This window comes from Schistosoma mansoni, chromosome W, assembly GCF_000237925.1.
Source record: "Schistosoma mansoni strain Puerto Rico chromosome W, complete genome".
NCBI classification, from domain to species: Eukaryota; Metazoa; Platyhelminthes; class Trematoda; order Strigeidida; family Schistosomatidae; genus Schistosoma; species Schistosoma mansoni.
In genome coordinates, this window is record NC_031502.1 from 16,710,105 (window position 1) to 16,725,049 (window position 14,945).

Genomic DNA, 14,945 nt, shown 5'->3' on the forward strand with positions numbered 1-14,945 from the left:
TGCCATCTTGTAAATCTATCGATGCATGTTAAAATATAGTTGTATCCTTTCGAAACTGGCAATGGTCCTACGATATCGATGTGTATATGCTGGAATCGAGTGTCTGGCTGCGAAAATGAACACATTGGCGAGCTAGTATGACGATGTACTTTGACTTTTTGACATTTCATGCATGCCTGTGTCCAATAACGTACATCGTGATTCATTTTCGTCCATACGGAGCGCTCACTGATTAGCTTCACCTTGGCTTTTATTGCCGGATGCGATAAGTTATGCATGTTTTCCAATACTTTCCGTTTCAATGGTTTTGGAATGAATGGACGCGGTCGGCCTGTCGACATATCACATATTACTTTCGAGCTACCGAATTGAACATCTTTGAATACTAATGATATCGTGTCATTGGATCTTAGCTTGTTTAATTCAAAGTCTGTCTCTTGAAACTTCGCCAGACCGTGATAATCAATTCCATTTGTAATAAGCGCGTTTATCGTTGTTCTTGATAGTGCGTCAGCTACTTCGTTTTCTTGACCTTTAATATATCGGAAGTGAACTGGGAAATAAACTCTAAATGTCTAATCTCCTTCGGAGAATAATTATGTTGCTTTGCGCTTGGTGCTTTCGTGAGTGGTTTGTGGTCTGTGTAAACAGTAAAATTTATACCTTCTACCATATCTCGAAAATGTTTTATCGCCAAGTAAATTTCTAGTAATTCTCTCCCGAAGGTATTATATCTTGTTTGCGTAGGTCTCAATCTCTTTGAGAATTATGAAAGCGGTTCACACGTGTCATTTACCAGCTGTTGTAAAACAGCTCTTACCGCTACATTTTATGCATCTGTCATGATAGCCGATGGTGTTACGCTCTTTCTTCTAGCTAGTGTCGTTTTTTGTTGAGTACTTTCTTGACGTTCTCCAAGGCCTGTGTTGCCTCTGATGATAACTGGAATGTTCTGGAGTATCCTCATAACGCGTCGGTCAATAGTTGAAGTATCGCCGCACAATTCGGAATAAAACGTATATAATAATTTACTAGTCCCGGAAATCGTTGTGACTTCTTCTGTGAATCGGGTAACGGATAGTCTCTCATGGTATCGATTTCTGTCGAGATCGGTGTAATACCTTGAGAAGTTGCCATGTGAGCAAGGAACTGTAAGGATCCTTTTGCGAACTCACACTTCTCAATGTTTATGGAAATGCCATGTTCTCTTAGTCGCGCGAATAATTGTCGTAGCCGCTGTATATGCTCGTCCATAGTAGTTCTGGCTACTAGTAAATCATCGATATACGCGTATACTCCAGATAAGCCTCTGATGACCTGGTCGATAAATCGTTGAAATGTTTGCGCTGCGTTAGTCAGTCCGAAAGGCATGCGTAGGAATTCATATAGCCCAAAACGGGTCGTTACCGCTGTCTTTGGTACGTCCTGTGGAGCGACCGGAATTCGCTAGTATGCTCTAACTAAGTCGATCTTCAAGAATACCGTAATGCCTTCTATACTGTAAGTAAAATCGTGGGTGTGCGGTATAGGGCCCATGTGCAACGGGGATGCCCACGGGCTGTTTGAAGGCCTTACAATGCCCAGTTTCATCAACTTGTCAAATTCCTGTTTTGCAATCTCTAGGCTTCTTGGGTCTAATCTTCTTGGCCTTGCATTAACTGGTGGCCCGTTCGTTATGATATGATGCTGGATAGAATGCTTGAGATCCGTTATACTGCACGTTACTTTTAAAAATTTGGGAAACTCCTTTATCAACAATTTACAGGGATCATCGCGGGTTTTATCTATTACTAGATTCATGGAAACGGATTCTGTAAATGTTCCTGTTATCGGAGTAATGTAACTACCGTTATGAGTCTGTGGCACCGCGAGTCTACTAGTATATCGAAGTTGCATAAGAAATCGATGGCAATTATTGATACTGACACATCTGCCATGACAACGTCCCAGCGGCATGTAGCGCCTCGTCCGAAAATTAGGGACAAATTTCGTTTGCCTCATGTTTTGATATCCGATTTGTTCGCCGCGTTTAGCACCAATGACGTATTAAGGTTTCTTTTATCTTCGCTTACTGGAGGTACCACACTAATTTCCGCTCCCGTGTTAACCAAGAATTGCGCGCCTGTCCTTCGGCCCTGTATATAAAACAGTCGGCTATTTGCAGGCGTTATGTTCGCTAATGACGTCGCCATGGACAGTCGTGGGTATCGCTAATCTACTACGCTAAATCTACAAGGTTTTAAACATTTTCTTGCTCTATAACCGTACATTTGATGATACAAACATATCAAAGGAGCTGCGCATCCTGTGGAAGCTGATCGTCTTCTGCCGCGCTAGCCGTCTCGTTACGATCTTCGTAGCCTCTCACTCTGTATCAATTCTGCAAGCTTTCAGCACAAAACATTTGCCTCTTTTTGTAGAGCACTGATTCCATCATCTACTGTCACGCTATGTGTGATTGAGGGCTTGCTTGCTTTTCTCTTTCGTATATTCTATCAGCTATTTTTGCTATGTTGTCTATGTTGGTGTCAGTATCTCTAACGGCTGTTGTACACTGGACGGGAGTCGGCGAAGCTGCAATCGATAAAATAAGCTATTGTCTATCTTTTTATCGCCCAGAGGAGTTTTCATATAAGTTTTTAGCTGTGATAGAGTCCTATCCCCCATTTGTACTTGGTTGAGCTGATCAACAGCTTGTTGGTCACCTAGAGAGACAGCTCTAATTACTGCTTGCTTTGATACGTCGTATGACCTTTCAGTGTCCGGTTTAGATAACGCCTCTCGTACTCTATCAGCTGTTTCATCTGGGAGGAGTGTGCTTGTGAGGCCAAATTTATACCTTTGCAAGTTAATGTGATTAGCCAAAAATAATTTTCGAGTCTAATAAACCACAGTTGCGGGTCAGTGATCTTAAAAGAAGGGATAGGAAGATTAGGAGTTCTCACGGACGGGGTTTGCTGTAAACTTGACATGGTATTTTTGGTAGACATGTTTAGAAAAAGAATTTTAAATAGTACACAAAAATGATGTAAATGTCAGCAAGAAAAAGATGGACGGACAAAAACAATGATAATAACAAATGGTACAACTTATAACATAGAACCGACTTACTAAATTGCACCAATATTGTTGTGTCGATTGAGTGCGTATGTGCCCTGTTAATATATGAACGTGATAAGACCGCCAATTGGAGAGCAGTAAAGTTATTGATCGCCTAATGATACAAAAATCCGTATGAACAGTCTTGAGTATTTATCATCCCTGCTTTCTGCTCTGCCCAGCCCAATCAGTTAAGTCCAGAACACCAATAACAGCCTCTGCAATATCAATCATTATTGACAAATATGCTGGGTTTATACACCAATCAAACAGGCAACATCGTATCATAAAATAGAAAATAACATTTTTACAAGATTTAGCCAAATGTGGTTGTGAATAGGGGGAACAGTAATTAATAGTCGGGTATAACTCATTAATAGTAATTCGTACAATAATAGTCTATTAGTCAAAATAAAGCTTATAAAGAGAGGGACACGAATATGAATAGTTTAGTTACTTAACAATTATATAATAGGAAACAAACATATCATATTGGTCCATTATTGGTCCTCAGAGTTACCATTCATAATTCTCCACGGGATATAACACGGACAGTGTTGCTGAACCGAGTCAAAAACTCAGTAGACGCCTAACTTTCAGATCAACAAGCCGGAATCCGTAAGAATCGGTCGTGCACAGACCGAATCGCGACATTTTGAACCATCATTGAACAATCAATTGGATGGAACTCGTCACTTTAAACGAAGTCCCTCAACTATGAGAAAGCGTTTGACAGTGGACAGGAGAACATTGTGGAAACTTCTTCGACACTATAGAGTTCCTGGAAAGATTGTCAACATTATCCAGAACTCATACGACGGACTACAGTGGGAAGTGGCTCCTAGAGAACAACTGACAGACGCATCCGAAGTGAGGACCAGAGTCAGAGAAGACTACTTACTCTCATCTTTTCTCTTTCTTCTGGTGGTTGACTGGATTACGAAGACCCACACATCTGGGGGAAGCAAGTAATGCAATGGACAGCTCGGAATCAACTAGACGATCTGGACTTCGTAGTTGACTTACTTCTTCTATCCCATACACATGAACAAATGCAGGTCAAGACAACCTATGTAGCAACAGCCTTTACATCTGTAGGCCTTAACGTACACAAGGGAAAAAAGTAAGATCCCGAAATACAACACGGTGAACGACAACCCAATCACACTTGATGGTGAAACTCTGGAGGGTGTGGAAACATTCACGAACCTGGGAAACATAACTGGTGAATGAGAAGGATCTGATGAGGATGTAAAGGCATGGATTAGCAAGGCAAGGACTGCATTCCTACAGTTGAAGGCATACGGAACTCAAAATAACTGTCAACCAATATCAAAAACAGAATCTTCAATATGAATATCAAGACAGTCCTACTGTATGGAGCTGAAACGTTGAGAACTACTTCAACCATCTTCAAGAAGGTACAAGTATTTATAAATAGTTGTCTTCGCAAAATACTCAACATTCACTGGCCGTATACTATCAGCAACAGCCTTCTATGGGAGAGAACAAACTAGCTGTCAGCTGAAGTGGAAATTAGGAAAAGACGTTGGAAGTGGATAGGATATACATTATGGAAATCATCAAACTGCATCACAAGACAAGCTCTAATTTGGAGTCTTGAAGGGAAACGGAAAAGAGGAAGGCCGAAGAACACACTACATGGGAAAATGGAAGCAGACATGAAAAGTATGAATTGCATCTGGAAATAATCTCCCAGGACAGGGTTTGATGGATAACCTATGCTCCTCGATGAGGGATAACAGTTGTATGTAAGCAAGTAAGTGTCACGTCAATCTTTAAAGTTATAGGAAAATCACAGTGAATTCAGTAAACGATTCTCAGATGCCACAGATAATCTGGGATTGACAGCGTTGTTTTCCATATCTCCTTCACAATTGAGGATGGAAATGCTAATCAAAATATAAGTTAGAAACAGAGTTAATGATATATACGTCTCTCATAGTAGTTACACAGCAATTTTACAGGTACAGTCAAAAATTTACAGCATGAGTTTACAGATAGGATTCGCTCAGGTAGCTTTATTCAATAAATAAAGCAACTGAGAATAAATGGCGGAACGTTCACAAGAATATACAAGGAAGCTATATATTTATAAAACAGCCGATGTATCGAGAAGTTTATGATCCAAACAGTAGTTTTTGTGAGAGATGCGTAGCACGGATTACCTGGTTTTAATCCGTATTTATTATTTTATTCTTACCACGTGTTTTTGTGTCTGGATCAATAAGGCACCTTTAAATCATTTCTACTTTTCCAACGCTTGCTTATCGTTCCTCCATACAGTCAGATATCGACACGTCAGACCCGAGAAATGTCCTTACTATGAGTTGTAGCAGTAAATAAATCTCCAAAATCAATAGCTCCGCAAGTTTTCGACATTGTACGCTGACCACATTAGTTTTAATGGACTCACCTCCTCGATTCTGACTTCTGATTTTACTAGGTGGGTACGATTCATAGTAGGTATTACTGGTTAAAACGTTGTCCAACTCCAAATACCTGGGGCATCTTCAGAGTAAAGAAATATATAGATTACATCGTTTATGAACCACTGGGACTCTAGAAATCAGTTGGAGATGGTTAATCTCAGACAAACACGGAATGTTAGTTTAACAGTGAACAAAAGGTGGTACGAAATATAATTTCCACAAAAAGAGAAAAGTAGACACTTCTCAATCTGTTTTTCGATCATTTCTTTCCAAATATAGTCCATATTACTTGATTCTTCATGTTAGCATTTTACGGGTGTGTTGAAGACAGATCCTGATTAAACCATAAGTAAAGGGGTGTGTTTAAGTATAAATCTATACTTCCTGAAAGAACAAAATATAATGATGATACAAAGATCCCAAATACAGCAGTCAAGCTTTGAAAAGTTATCACTCGTTGTGAGCGACGATTCTAATTCTTTAACTGGCTATCAGTTAATTATAAATATGTTCCACGATAACAACGGTGCTATATAAAACCTTATTGTCATAAACACCAGTTTATTTATATGCTTTCGCCCCTTACTGATTTAATCCGGTTTGAAAGCGTTAATGGAGTCTGAGAGCCTTATTATTTTTTACAGGCAAAACAGTCCACTTTTCAGTAGGTCACAGACTTGTAACATACCCACCTCATAGATTTATCTACAACCTGTCCTTACCTTAGGCCTTAAATTTATCCTATCATCGGAATTTATTCCGTTATTTTCAAGTCAAAACTAAAAAATATGATATTATAAGGTCAGAAACTTTCATGGTGTACAACTTTATTGAATTTAATGCCCAAGGTGTACAAAATAACTTTCGTATACAATGTATTTGTAGTATAATAAATATATTGAAACTCTGAATTTTACAATTCGAATTACATGTGTTTGTTCTTTTGTTCCCATAAACGATCTGAATTCAAGGCGGTTAGTCGTAATGCCAGACAAACGTGGTTTGGCTGTCCAGAATGTAGAAGAACTGGTTAGTCAAATATCTCAATAGTTGATGGGAAAATTTCTAGGATGTTTCAAAACTAACTGCCTTATCGCCCGAGGTCATCAGTCGCCAGGCTACCATAAACATCGGTACCATAGGCCATGTCGCCCACGGAAAGACAACAGTTGTGCGTGCAATTTCCACAGTGCACACCATTAGACACAAAAATGAATTGATCAGGAACATCACAATAAAGCTGGGATATGCTAATGCTAAGATATACAAATGCAATAGTGAAGCATGCATACGCCCTGCTTGTTATCGGTCATTCGGAAGTGCGACAGATGATTCCCTTCCCTGTCCTAGACCGGGATGTGATGGAACACTAACATTGCTGAGGTAATTTGTTTATCTGTCCTCGTAACCACTAACGTTTTCCGGTAAATACTGTTCATTTTTCTCTAGAGCTTCCATAATTAGATCGCGCTTATCCTTCAGTCCATAACATTTTTATTTTGTCACTACTTTTATTAAGAGCACAATGTGGTGGTGCTGAGTTCTCCTGATTTCTTAAATGTGAAAATGCTTTAGACATGGGATTTTGTTTACTCAGTCACTTGATATGAAACAATCAGCTTAACATTTTAGTAACAAGGAACCTAGTCAACACTTGCTCTCCCTCCCTTTCATTCTGCAATGCCTTATTCTCTACCATCCTTGTTGTTTTCACATGTCCCAAAAATCACCGTGATTTAAGTTTCCCTTCTTGGTAAACATGCTGGGATGGTAGCAATTGAATTTATTACAATGTAGTAACCCCAAGCTCAGTCATGGGTGGAAGTCCGTTGTTTTGTTATAAGAACTAACAAACGAGTCATGTTATCCTGAAATTAAATTTTCGACGTGATAGGTTGCATCACATCATATTGTTCAGGCTACCTATTAACGTCTTCAATTCAGCTTCTTTATGGTACAGTAGAGTCCCGATCTTCATTTAAATTTTCCCACTTCACATAGAAGGTCATCTCTGTTAGCAGTTTATTATTGTTTTCACTGTCTTGTGGACATTATTGACATGATGCTCAAACATCAGGCCTAACAATTGGGTTTTAATTGACTTAAGGATGAGTAACCACGTTAATTTTCTTCGATTACCTATTACATTTATCATCTTTGTTTTGTGCTCATAATCTGCACATAAGCATCTTATTTCAGCTTATTAAAACCTATTTATCTGGCCGATTGTCTTTAATTTCTAGTCGTTCATGAGGCTAAGTCAATAGTACAGTATCGTAATTAGCCGTCACTAGACCACAATATATCGTTAGGCTCATCTATCGATTTGCGTTTTATTAATTTATTTTAAGAACTAAAAACTATGTCGAATCAAATCGCGAAAACCTCCATAATGAGTGTGTATGAGATTTTCTATTTTATAACTTCAATGTTTTTTTAACTAGGCATGTTTCGTTTGTGGATTGTCCAGGTCATGATATTTTAATGGCAACTATGTTAAACGGTGCTGCTGTTATGGATGCGGCATTATTGTTGATAGCCAGCAATGAGACATGCCCCCAGCCCCAAACAAGTGAGCATCTCGCTGCTGTAGAGATCATGCAGTTGAAATACATAATTATTCTTCAAAATAAGATTGACTTAATCAAGGAAAGTCAGGCTCGCGAACAATATTCACAGGTAAGTCTTGACAAACCAAGTAAAATTTCCCCATCCGATTTTGTATTGTCTTGTAGAATTATGATGTTTGCAATAACTTATGTGTATCGGGGGACCCTTATTCTGTAAATTAGCTTATGCACTTTAGCGTGTGTCAGCATTTTGACCTCGAAAGTTAGGTGATTGATGTCTACCAGCCCTGATTAGTAGAAAAAATACCACACTAGAAAGTCAGGTTGTTTTATATCGTCAACGTTAATAGCAGTTTGCGTTTTACTATTCTATTGTATGCTTTTGGGTTAAAATGTGTTCCAGATCGTGATATACCTCTTGCGGGAAGTGTTTGTCAGATACCTAAAAGTTTTGGGTAAAAATGAAGCCAATTACTGTTGTGACTGGAAAGTTCTCAGAGAATTTCGGAAGTCATAGTTGTGTAAAAGTGTCGCGGATTCTTACTAGACGGTCCAAACCGTGCTGGTTATCTCGACTGAAAAGATGTACTTGTGTATTGATCACATTTATATTCTTTTTTAGATTTTACGTTTTATCCAGGGTACTGTTGCTCAAGGAGCTCCAGTTGTACCTATCTCAGCACAATTGAAGTATAATATTGATGTTGTTTGTGATTACATTGTGAATCACATTCCGGTTCCAGTACGGGATTTTACATCAGCACCTCGTTTGATTGGTGAGTTTTGTATATAACAAACAAGTTTAAGTGTACATTGAATCAGAGGTTATGGTTAGCTATATGGTTTCTGATTTCTTTACTTGCAGTTATCCGGTCATTCGATGTGAACAAACCTGGTTGCGAAGTGGATGATCTGCAAGGTGGAGTAGCTGGAGGGAGCATTTTGCGAGGGGTTCTAAAGGTAGTTTATTGTGATATATGCTTTTTCTATCCCAATCACTTATTTTCTGTTCTGGTTCTCTGCTTTACTTGTTAGGTAATGTATTTCAACAATTTTTTAAGTATCTCCGTATAGTCCCTAATTTTTGTTCAATTGTCTTCTGTAACATTTTCCAACAGGTTGGGCAAAAAATAGAAATTAGACCAGGTCTCGTTTCGAAAGATTCAGAGACTGGAGGTGTTACTTGTAGACCCATTATTTCATGTATCGTGTCACTGTTCGCAGAGCAGAATGATCTTGCTTATGCTGTTCCGGGAGGTTTAATTGGAGTCGGGACGAAAATCGATCCACAGTTGTGTCGCGCTGATCGTTTGGTCGGACATGTTTTAGGACAGGTTGGTACCTTGCCTGAAATATATGTGGAGTTGGAAATATCGTTCTTTCTTCTACGACGTTTGTTAGGTGTTCGCACAGAAGGGGACCAAAAAGGTGCTAAGGCAAGTGGTCTATCGTTCTATTTCACTCATGTTTTTCTTATATCAAATTATTTATTTAAACATAAATATTGGTACAAAGGGGCACCACACAATAACAATGAGAATGTAAAGAGATGAAGAATTTAAGGTGCGCATAAGAAAAAGGGGAACAATAATAAACAGAAATTAGTGTGTAATAGTGAAATGATAATAATGGGGGAAGCAGTTCAGTTAGCAAAGGTACAACCAGAAAGAATTCTTCCAGTTAAAGAAGGTACGTCTATTTTTTATGAAGAAAGTAAAATAAACTTACAGCAGGATCGCCACTGGTTTCTTTTCTGAGCCATATCTGATAACGTCTCTAGCCACTGTGTTGCACCATCTCTCGGACCCCAGCCAGGGGGTCGTGAAGGATCAACAGAAGCTAGTCCTGTACAACTTTCTTTCATACCACAACACCATGTCATACACTGACCACCTCTTCGCTTTTTCCAACCAGTCCCAGAGTCGGCAAATAATGCACGACGTGGAATTCTCTGGAACGACATTCGTGGAACGTGTCCAAGCCACCGAAGTCGATGTTTCAAGAAAGTGACACCAATTGAATTATCGTCGCTGTGCCCGAACACACGATGCCGAACCTCTGCATTACTAACATGGTGTTGCCACTGTATGTCAGCAATCCTTCGGAGACAACAATGATCAAAAATAGAGAGTCGTCTAATATCCTCAATTCAAAGAGGCCAGGTTTCACAAACATAGAGCAAAACTGCTCTCACCGACGTGTTGTAGATTCGACCTTTTACAGCCAGACTAACATCACGAAGGCGCCAAAGATGGCCCAGATTGGCATAAGCCGCTCTGGCTTTCACTATACGTGGATTGGTCTCATCACTCACGCCACCACCAGCACTTATGCAGCTACTTGCCAGTCTTGTAGAAGTACTTAGCGCTTCGAAGGTGCAAAGCACTTACCATACCTACGGACACTAATTGCCAACTGATTAAGTGCGGATTGCATGGCTTGGGCATTATCGCACAGTGAGACAATATCATCCACATACCCAGGGTCGAGAAGTCTTTCTCCAGGCAACAGATCCACAACGCCATTACTTACGTCCATCAGGGCTGTTTCCAGAATGTCATCGATGGAAAAGTTAAAGAGAAATAGTGGGATTGAGAAACCCTGTCTAACTTTATTGTTTGAATGGAACAATGGAGAAAGGTGGTTGTATGACCTCAATCTGCCTGAGGTGTTTGTATATAGGGCTTTTAGGATGTTGATAAACTTCTCAGGCAAACCCTTCTTCAATAGACAATCCTAGAGAACAGTCCTGTCCGATGAACCGAAGGCAGCCCTGATGATAAGAAATACTATGACGTTTGGCTTGTAATAAATATGGCGATGTAATAGCATTTGACAGAAGGTTAAAATATGATCAATACATCACTGACCAGAACGAAAACCAGCCTGGTCCTCGCGAGTCAATCTTTCTCGGGTTTTGAACAGTCTACGATGTATTATGAAAGCCAATATTTTGAACGCTATTGGAAGTAGACTTATCTGATAGTTGATACAGAAACGACGTGAATCCTTTTTAAAGATAGGAACAATTATTGACTCATTCCACGTTGTTGGAACACATCTTAACTCCCAAACCTTTGTAAACAACGCAGTTGAATCATCTGGGCCCGGGGATTTGTAGCACTTCAAGAGTTAGAGTTCCTGGCGGACTTCCGCCTCATTTGGTGGATCGGTCGTGACAGACCATAGAAGGCAGGACAGTCTAATCGATGTTGCCAGGGCAGCAAACCAGTTGAACTGCTCTTCAAAGAACTCTGCCCATCGTCCAAGACGTCGATAGATGTTAGTGGTTGACAGCCCGTCGTTTTCACATATTGTTTCGCTCACACCAGACTTGTTGCTGCCAGTGGCTCGGATGAGTTGAAAGGGCTTCCGGCAGTTACCAGCTGCAGCTGCTGCTTCCAACTCATTTGCATGCTCTGACCACCAGGCTTCTCGGTCCTAACGCAAGCCTTATCCGATTTCGTTAAGTAGCAGTCGTCGTTTATGGTCAAACTCACGTCACCTGGAGTAAACCGGCGGGTGGTTTTCTTAGGGGGCCACACCCGAAGCCTTCGACCTAAAGGTCTAATCCACAAGGCGATGGAGCAACGTAAGGAGATGCAGTCACATGGTAACCGGTGACCACCAATTGGTTCATATGTCATTTGTCCCCTCAGAGTACTGGAGCCCATGTGCGCCATTGATTTCGAATCAGGGTTTTCCAACACCCCTAGGTGGACCATCTGTGTTCACCAACCCGGTTAAAGCGCCGGACATCCGCTTTTCATCCTCTTAATTTCGTAAACAACAGTAATGACGTGGGAAGGCAGTGAGTCGAACTTCCCTGGAAGTGGTTTTCTGCATGTGGCCATGTGAGAGCATTTAGAGAGCGAGAGTGGACTCTCCCCACTCATTACCGTACCATGGCATTTGGGGGCTATCAAATAAAGCGTCCAAAAGTTTTACGACTTGGAAACAATTTCTATCACTAACCAACAAACTGTTTAAAACTAAGTATTACCAAGCCGTTTTGTCTTTGTTTGGGTCTGTTACCCTTGATTTTATATACAATAAAACCCGTTAATACAATACTACCACAAATTCACCGCGCAGAATGGAAAAAATTGTAACAGTCACATAACTGACCAATAAATGGGCGAGATTAATGTTAAGTTTTTGAAAAAAGACTAAGGTAGGTTTTGTTTAGTTAAGTAGGTGCATAGTTTATGTAAAACTCGATAAAAGTCTATAACAGAATCATCACTTGGTTCTATTAAGAATCATATCTGATGACATGTGAACCTATTCAGTTAGACGTTCTCTGGAACTCTACCCAAGATGTAATAGGCTAGCCTCCGAAGATTTGGCGACCTCGTTCAACTCCGCTGTTGGATTAGAATTGAGTGAGCTTTGTACTAAACTCTCGATATGTGAATAAACCCATTGTCTTCGACACGCACTCCTAAAGGATAATCCTGTTCAATTGGTCGATGACGATCGTGGTATGAAAACATATTTGTAGATTGTCAAGTCAAATTTCAACGTCCTTGTTGACTTACTGTAACACTCCCAACTAATAATGTCAGTGTACATCATTATTCACTCAACAATATTTTATTTCAGTCAGTCAGCTACAACATAGGACCAGGCACATATATGCTTCCGTCGAAGTTGCCATACCTCATTAGCACAACAAGATGAACACCGGATTCATAGAAGTAATTAATTTAGTGGTGGTAGTATATAAAAGAAAGATTGTATACAAGGATATAGTACAGGAAGAAAGAACGTTATGAAGCAATTTTAATCTCAAGGTTTAAGGGAAGATAAAGAGTGTATACACCTGCGCCACTGAGATCGATTCTGAGCCATGTCACCCAGAGTCTCCAACCAATGGTTACGATAGTCATGTGGACCCCAACCAGGTAGTCTGCATCTACCAAAATGGCTTAGTCTAGAGGTTAGTGACTTCAAGGACTGATGCCATGTTGTGGTTTGGCCGCCCCTAACTCTTTTCCAACCATCCCCTACACTAGTCAGCATAGCACGTCGTGGTAATCGGTGTTCAGGCATACGTAACGCGTGGCCTAACCATCTCAGTCGATGAAGATTCATGACCTCATCAACTGATTTACCATTATTCCCTAATACCCTGTGTCTAATCTCACTATTACTTACCTGGTGATCCCAGCAGATGCGAGCAATATTTCTAAGGCATCTGTGGTCAAATACTAGTAAATTAAGAGTATCTTCTACTCTTAATGGCCATGTTTCACAGCCGTAAGGTAGAACAGCGCGAACTGCTGCGCAGTATACTCGTCCCTTAATTGATAGACGGATATCTCGTCTTCGCCACAGGTGACGTAAGTTGGCAAAAGCCAAACGAGCCTTTTGAATTTGTGCAGAGATTTCGTCAGACACCAGCTCATTAGGGCTGATCAGACTTCCACGGTTAATGAAGTTTTCGATGTGTTCGCCTACTTCACTCCCTATCCTTATTTCAGTGTTGACTACCATTTGATTTTGGTTGACTAATAAATATTGTACCACACGTTTGTCCTTACTGCCTTATAGAAGGTTTCTCATTACGGCATGGTATCTATGATTATTGTCTTCTTTAGACTTACTTTCCTCCTTTGTTTTGCAAAATAATAAGTTCGGTGCTACGAAATCCTAATTTTCTCAGCATACATTTAATCTTCTAACGTAATAATAAAAAAATCTGTTTACATTTGATATTAATTTGTCCCGACTTTTAGCACTAGTAATAGTTTTATGAGCTTTTGGTAACATAAAATTCTGCCAAAAAGAATAATACATTGCTTCCTATTTTATTGTCTCCCACAGGTTCAAAAGCTTTCTAAAAATGAAGTTTTGATGGTGAATATCGGGTCTCTTTCTAGTGGTGGCTGTGTTATAGCTGTTAAAGGTGATCTAGCTAAAATACGACTAAATAGTCCTGTCTGTACTCAGGTTGATGAAAAAATCGCACTAAGCAGGCGTGTTGAAAGACATTGGCGGTAAGTTGGACAATTTTTCATCCCAGTTAGTTTTAAATAGTTTTACTGACATACGTATCACCGTACCCATCGGTTTCTTTTTCTTTGTAGTTTGATAGGATGGGGAGAAATTCGACGTGGTGTCACAATCCAACCTGTCCAGTGAATATCAACAAACTTCATTTTGCATATGAAGATGGAGATCTATACCTGTATACGCTGATTATTATCTTTTGTTGCCTTGTGTAATTTAGGTTATTGTCAAAACAAATGTTTCGTAACTTGGACTTAGTTGTTATTTTTCCTAGAAATCACGATTGCCTAGGTGCGACTATTTGTTAATGGATTATCAATACCTTTTTGTTATAGCAAATAAGAAATTTATCACAGGCAACTAACATTGCCTTAATATCATTCTTTGATCATGCTTAAGTATTATCCATGTGCTTATAAAATAGTTTTTCCGGTCACTTTGACATTTACTTACCAGTCATACTGCTTATTTGGGTCAAATTAAATTTTGGACCACCAGTCAATATACTTCAATATATCCTAGATCCTTCCAAGATGGTTTTCATAAGAGTCAAAGAGAAGTATGTAAGAGCTGTTCGTAAGCACCTCATTGGTTTTTAGTGTTTAAGCAACAGTGATTGTGAAGTATCATACAAAGATGTTCTGAAACTTCTACCTGCTAAACTGTATAAGACAGCGGGGGCTGGCTATTTACAAAAACATTATGTATCCGAAAGTGGTTTTTGAAGTTTATCAGTGGTTTCCCAAAAATACACCTGTGTCCAACTAATAGTATATCTAGGACCAGTTGAATAATGATTAAGGGAAGA

The 14,945-nt window shown here is 39.7% G+C and overlaps 1 protein-coding gene across 1 annotated transcript; it reads left to right on the plus strand.

The window, feature by feature from the left end:
• Positions 1 to 6,462: 6,462 nt before the first annotated feature.
• Smp_095150 (putative eukaryotic translation initiation factor 2 gamma subunit (eif-2-gamma)) lies at positions 6,463 to 14,269 on the plus strand (the record flags this gene model as incomplete). Its single annotated transcript, XM_018788777.1, has 8 exons — positions 6,463 to 6,581; positions 6,622 to 6,935; positions 7,997 to 8,231; positions 8,745 to 8,898; positions 8,988 to 9,082; positions 9,241 to 9,588; positions 13,952 to 14,124; positions 14,215 to 14,269. Exons 1-8 carry the CDS (start codon positions 6,537 to 6,539, stop codon positions 14,267 to 14,269), a joined length of 1,419 nt encoding a protein of 472 aa, XP_018654286.1. The 5' UTR covers positions 6,463 to 6,536.
• Positions 14,270 to 14,945: the final 676 nt, after the last annotated feature.